General features: G+C 35.9%; 1 protein-coding gene across 2 annotated transcripts; it reads left to right on the top strand.

Annotated features, from left to right (window-relative positions):
• Nucleotides 1-563: 563 nt before the first annotated feature.
• On the top strand, nucleotides 564-5,846 carry LOC130955063 (boron transporter 1-like). Of its 2 annotated transcripts, none has more exons than XM_057881841.1 (12): nucleotides 564-1,907; nucleotides 2,074-2,156; nucleotides 2,239-2,431; nucleotides 2,555-2,693; nucleotides 2,801-2,975; nucleotides 3,188-3,354; nucleotides 3,450-3,623; nucleotides 3,747-3,842; nucleotides 4,084-4,221; nucleotides 4,310-4,629; nucleotides 4,927-5,197; nucleotides 5,326-5,846. In XM_057881841.1, exons 1-12 carry the CDS (start codon nucleotides 1,804-1,806, stop codon nucleotides 5,635-5,637), a joined length of 2,172 nt encoding a protein of 723 aa, XP_057737824.1. In that variant the 5' UTR covers nucleotides 564-1,803; the 3' UTR covers nucleotides 5,638-5,846. The 2 variants fall into 2 exon arrangements, with proteins under 2 accessions (XP_057737824.1, XP_057737825.1); XM_057881842.1 differs by having other exon boundaries at nucleotides 568-1,907; nucleotides 5,329-5,846.
• The last annotated feature ends 451 nt before the right edge of the window (nucleotides 5,847-6,297 follow it).

The raw sequence follows: 6,297 nt of genomic DNA, 5'->3' as shown, positions 1-6,297 counted from the left end.
ATTTTATATAAAATAAAAAATAAATTAAATATATAAAAAGTAAAATTATAACACAATTTAAATCCTAAAAACATATTATGTAATAATTTTTTTTGAATCGGATGATTTACTCAAAATCATAATATTAAAGGATTTTTAAAAGGTAGAAACTCAGGTACAGTTGACTTCACGTGAAGTTGATACTTGAAAGCCGTTAGATGATTTAACTGATTTGACTAAATTTTTATCTAACGACTTTCAAATATTAACTTCACATAAAATCGACTTCACTTGAATTTTCACCTTCTTAAAAGTAAATGGAAAATTTACCTACTTTTTTTTCTTCTCTTTTTCTCTTTCCTTTCAGCATGAAACAGCACAAAATCTTTTCTTATTTCGCTATTTTCTGTTAAGGAAAAAGAAAAAGAAAGCCTAAAATAAAATAACTTTGAACACGCAACTATCATTGTCCTGAACGGTTACCAAAACAACTTGTTTATCTGTGTGTGCTGTTATGTCTTGCTTTATGATTTGTTTACTGTGTCACACTCATTTTAGCTGCTTCTGCTTACTACCTCAGCACTACCAACTCTCTCTTTCTGATATTTCATATTACCACTTTCAATCCTCATTCAAGAAATTTATATATAACTAAACCCAAATTGCCCATTACAATCATCTCTGCCACACAAACAAAAATCCCTCTCATTGCACCCTTTTTTGCCTGTTCTTTCAATTTGACAAAGATCTCACTCATATAATAATACTAATTGTCTTCATTTCCTTGTTTTTGTGCTTCATTGGAATTTAGTTTGTTCTTCTCTCTTCTGTGTTGGTCTTTTGGGTTTGTCTCAATCTTTGTTGTGTCTCAAGAATCAAACTTAAATGTAAACTGCACACTACCTGCTTGTTCTTTTGTCTGCTCCAAGTCTTTGCTTTCTTTCCCATTTCTAGTGCTCCTTGCTGAAAAATGTAATTTTGACTTCAGATTAAGGTACCCTTTTGGCTTTTCCAGTTAATGCCCAGATCCTCAAAAGTGTTGTGAAGCATTTCCAATCATGGGTTTTTTGTCAATCATGGAATCTCGTTAATCTTTTATTCTTGTGTTCTTTCCATGCTCATTCTTCTCATCAGCAGCTTCTGAAACATAAGAAAATGCAGGCTGTGATGATGGCTTTTCGTTAGTTAGTTAGTTAGTTAAGACACTCTCCGGATATTGCATATGTAACTGGAATGCTGCCACTTTTGCTTCAACTTAGATAGCATATGGAGGATAATCAAGAGAAAGGGTTGGTCTTGGATCTAGGCTTTGCCATGGCTGAACGCTAATCTTCAATCAAAGCTTTGTGGAGAGTGTCTTTTCTTCTTGTTGACTATTGAAGAACAAAATCTCTGATAAAGTTTCGGTTGGATATGTAATTCCAACTGTGTTTTTTTGTTCAATTACTGACTCATTCTTTTGTTAGACATAACCAATATATGTGGAAAAGTTCATAGATTATTATTTGATATGTAAATTCTTAAGCTTGGATTCATTAATTTTTGACCCCTTTATCAAGGGCCTGATGATAATCTTCTCAACAACCAAAACAAAATGAGTATACCTTCTTCCTTCTTTCCTGTTTAGGATGATATGTAGGATTCTGTTTTCCCTGCCCAGAGATTTATCCGAAATTTTGTACATGCGGTCTTAATCAATGTTTCTTTAACCTCTAGAGCTGGCTTGAAGTGAATCAGCATCTTTCAATTTCATCTGCTGCTTCTTTGTAGTCAATAAACCAGAACATAAGATAGACTTTAATTGCTTGGTAGTCCAAGACTTTCATGGAAGAAACATTTGTTCCCTTCCGTGGGATTAAGAATGACCTGAAAGCGAGAATTTTGTGCTACAAGCAAGACTGGACAAGTGGATTCCAATCTGGTTTCAGGTTTGTGATATAATGTTGATGGTTGTTACTTTTGGTAATCTAATTAGCTGCCATAATTTTGAACCAAAATCATGCCTGTTGCATACAAAATTTTGAACATTTTGCTTGAGTTTTATACAAGAAAATTTGTAGATGAATCTTGACATTGTGTTATACTGTTATATAGGATCCTGGCCCCAACAACATACATATTTTTTGCTTCAGCAATTCCGGTTATATCTTTCGGGGAGCAACTGGAGAGAAATACTGGTACAAGAAAAATCTTCAGGTTCATTGTAATTTTAGTATTTCAACCACTGTTTGCTAAGAAATGCTTTATCATTTTCTACAGATGGAACTCTCACTGCAGTGCATAGTCTTGCATCAACAGCTATTTGCGGCATTATCCACTCGGTCTTTGGAGGTCAGCCACTCCTCATTGTAGGTGTAGCTGAGCCCACAGTTCTGATGTACACATTCATGTACAACTTTGCAAAGGATAGAAAAGATTTGGGACACAAATTGTTCTTACCTTGGACTGGATGGTATCTTTTGAGTTCCTTGAATGTTGTGTTCTTTATAAGTTTAGGACTAACTACCAATGAATCTGAAATAACTTTCTCCACTTTATTTATTTATTTATTTATTTTGTCTTATTTTACTTTCAGGGTGTGTGTTTGGACTGCCTTGTTGCTTTTCTTGCTTTCCATTCTTGGTGCATGCTCCATAATCAACAGATTCACACGCGTTGCTGGTGAACTATTTGGTTTGCTAATTGCAATGCTCTTTATGCAGCAGGCCATAAAGGTGAGTATTGTTCAACCATGAGCCCCTTTTCTTGTGGAAACTCCCATTAAAGATTATGTAAATGAAATTTTGGTTTAATAATAATGTTAATGATCTCCATTTCAAAGGGACTTGTTGAAGAATTTGGTGTACCTAAGAACCAGAGTGAAGGTAGTAGTAATCAGATTGCACTCCAATCCTCTTGGCTGTTTGGCAATGGAATGTTTGCGTTGGTCTTGTCATTTGGCCTTCTTTTTACCGGACTACAGAGCCGTAAGGCTAGATCCTGGCGTTATGGGACAGGTATTGGTTATACTTCTAGGTCGAGATCTGAAATTCAGTCATTTACATTTCAACATAGAGTGCAAATTTGATATGATTTCAATAAACTACTTTCATGTCATCAAGTACTTTGAGGCCTATTTTCCTTTTTCTCAATTGGAAAATGTCTTCCCAGTCAAAAGTTGCTTGTTTTATCAAGATTTCATTCTTCTAAACTCTGGTCACATTAATAGGTTGGCTAAGGGGATTAATAGCTGATTATGGAGTCCCTATAATGGTTCTTGTGTGGACTTCTGTTTCTTATATACCTGTTAATAAAGTTCCAAGGGGAATCCCCAGGCGACTTTTCAGTCCAAATCCATGGTCTCCTGGTGCATACTCAAATTGGACTGTTATCAAGGTAATGTCACTATATGGAAGGCCTCATTCTTGCTTTGCCCCTTGCAAAGCAAGCATAGTTCATTGCTCAAATTTTCTTTAAAAACTTTTTCGCAGGAGATGTTGGATGTGCCGATCTTATATATTATTGGAGCATTTATACCAGCAACTATGATTGCTGTGCTTTACTACTTTGATCACAACGTTTCATCACAGCTTGCACAACAGGAGGAGTTCAATCTAAGAAAACCCCCATCTTATCACTATGACTTGCTAATATTGGGAATTATGGTATGTATCCTCTTTGAAAACCTGTCAATTTAATTGCAACAGAAGTAGTGGAATAGCTACCCACTTTCTACTACATCTAGCAAAATATATCCCTTATGAATTCATATTCATGTTGCTTGCTAGACCATACTCTGTGGGCTTATTGGTATCCCTCCTTCAAATGGTGTGATTCCACAATCTCCAATGCATACCAAAAGCTTAGCTACCCTAAAACATCAGGTGTGTCAGTTATAATAACTTTGAACATATCTCAATCATTAATCATAACCTGACTGTCTTACAGATTTGCTTGGATTTTGTTCAAAATTACAGTCGAATAATTTTAATTCTCTTAGATATCGTTTTGTTTCTTTTCTCTTAATCAGGTTATTGACAAACTGTTATTGCCTGATTTCTTTAGTCTTGTCTATTTATAACTAAGCTAATTGATTATGATGGATATTTGTTTCATTTGGAGTAGCTTTTACGAAATAAGCTTGTATCTACTGCACGAAAAAGCATGCGGAGAAATGTGAATCTGAGTCAGTTATATCAAAGTATGCGAGAAGCATATGACGAAATGCAGACTCCTTTGGTTCCTCAAATGCCACCTACCTTGGTAATTTTAATCCTAATGGTATTTCCATTTGATTTGAAAGTTTTTTGATCTTCTTTCTCCTTAATCCTTTGTTTCACCCATCAATCAGGGCCTGAAGGAGCTGAAGGAATCAACCATTCAACTGGCTTCAAGTCAAGGATACATTGATGCTCCTGTTGATGAGGTTGTCTTCGATGTGAATAAGGACATTGATGATCTTTTGCCATTCGAAGTTAAAGAGCAACGCCTTAGCAATCTACTGCAGTCGTTGATGGTTGGAGCTTGTGTTGCTGCCATGCCTCTTTTGAAGAAGATACCTTCTTCAGTTCTTTGGGGTTACTTTGCCTTCATGGCAATCGAAAGCTTGCCTGGAAATCAGTTTTGGGAAAGAATATTGTATCTTTTCACGGCTCCAAGCAGAAGATACAAGTATATTCATGCTCACATTTTTATCATTGCCTTAGTTACAGGACTTATGAATTTGAATATTTTTCCAAGACATTCATTCCTTTCATGATCAGCTTTTATGAATTCCACTACATGTTTATATAAATGTTTTTCTTAGTCAAATTTGTGAGTGGTAAGTTTGTAACTGGTTTTAGTTGTGCATATTCTTTCACACCTACATTTACATCCATGTTAACATGTATCTATGCGTTTGCATACATTCCATCTTAAGAGGTTGAAGATGATGATGACCCCATTGTTTGTTTCCTACTTTAATAGACTGCTGGAGGAATACCATGCTACATTCGTGGAGACGGTGCCGTTCAAAACAATTGCCATGTTTACCATATTTCAAACAGTTTACTTACTTCTCTGCTTTGGCCTAACGTGGATACCAATCGCCGGGGTCTTATTCCCATTGTTGATCATGCTTCTTGTCCCGGTACGGCAATATATCCTTCCTAAGTTTTTCAAAGGAGCACATCTTTCAGAGCTGGATGCTGCATCATTTGAGGAAGCACCTGCCATTTCCTTCAATGCTTCCCTTGATGTAAGTAATTTGAGCTACTCATTTGCTTAACTGTTATCGAATTAGTACAACAAGCAACGCAGCCTTATATGTCTGTTGAAAGCTGTTGTTCTGTTTGTAGTTCCATGTCTATCTTACTATCTACTTAGCAGGATCCAAATGGTCAGGCAGCAGTAAATATCAGTGGTGGTGAAATTCTTGATGAAATTATTACAAGGAGTCGTGGAGAGTTCCGCCGGACCCAAAGCCCAAAAACATCAAGCTCAACCCCAACTTCATTTGGTGATATAAGACCTGCTAGTAGCCCACAACTAACAAGAAGGATTCCAAGCCCTCGAGTAACCGAATTGAGAGGGGAAAGCAGCCTAGGATCAAAAGGTAAGGAGGTAAAGTTGAAGCAAACTCCTAGTCCGCAGCCATCAAATCTTGGGAAACATACCAGTGGTTCACCTTCAAGCTAAAAATATATCTGCTGAGACATATCAAAGTAGTAGTACTAAGCAATGCTTTAGAGGTTATGTGCTTGATTCATGTAACAAAAAGAGTTCATCTTCTTAGTGTCTTTCTTTTCTTCCTTTTTTAACTTTTTACCACATACTTTGTTGTTTGACTGCATTATTGCTTGAAAGTAACTATAAAATGGGCAGGTATATTTTCATGTTGATGGATAGATCCTCTTGCATGTTACATGATTGCTGTATTGAATTTTAGCTTTATTTTTATTTGGGTCGTAGATTTGGAATCTGTAGAGAAAGAACATAAAAATCAAAGTGCAAAAAACTGTTCAATCTAAAATGACTTCTTGATTTTTCACCTCAATTGACCATGTAAGGAAAGGGACATGTTTGGGAGTAGCTGGTGTTCAATTTTTCAAGAACAATTTATTCATTTCTTTGATTATATCTTATTAAAAAGAGATAGTGGTGGTGACTTTGACGTGTGTATTCACATGCATTTGGAGAATTTGTGTTTTTGTTCATGCTGAGAAGTGGTACTATATAGTGACAATGAATGCATACACAAGGCTTTGATATGATGTGTTAGGTTGGCTTTTACTTTCCCTGGTTAGAGAACAAAAGTCTTTACAATAGGTGCTTGTATAACAACACCATTGACCCTAC

Source organism: Arachis stenosperma, chromosome 10 (assembly GCF_014773155.1).
Source record: "Arachis stenosperma cultivar V10309 chromosome 10, arast.V10309.gnm1.PFL2, whole genome shotgun sequence".
NCBI lineage: Eukaryota > Viridiplantae > Streptophyta > Magnoliopsida > Fabales > Fabaceae > Arachis > Arachis stenosperma.
Note: the sequence above shows the minus strand (reverse complement) of the source record. Positions and strands in the feature narration are given on the sequence as shown.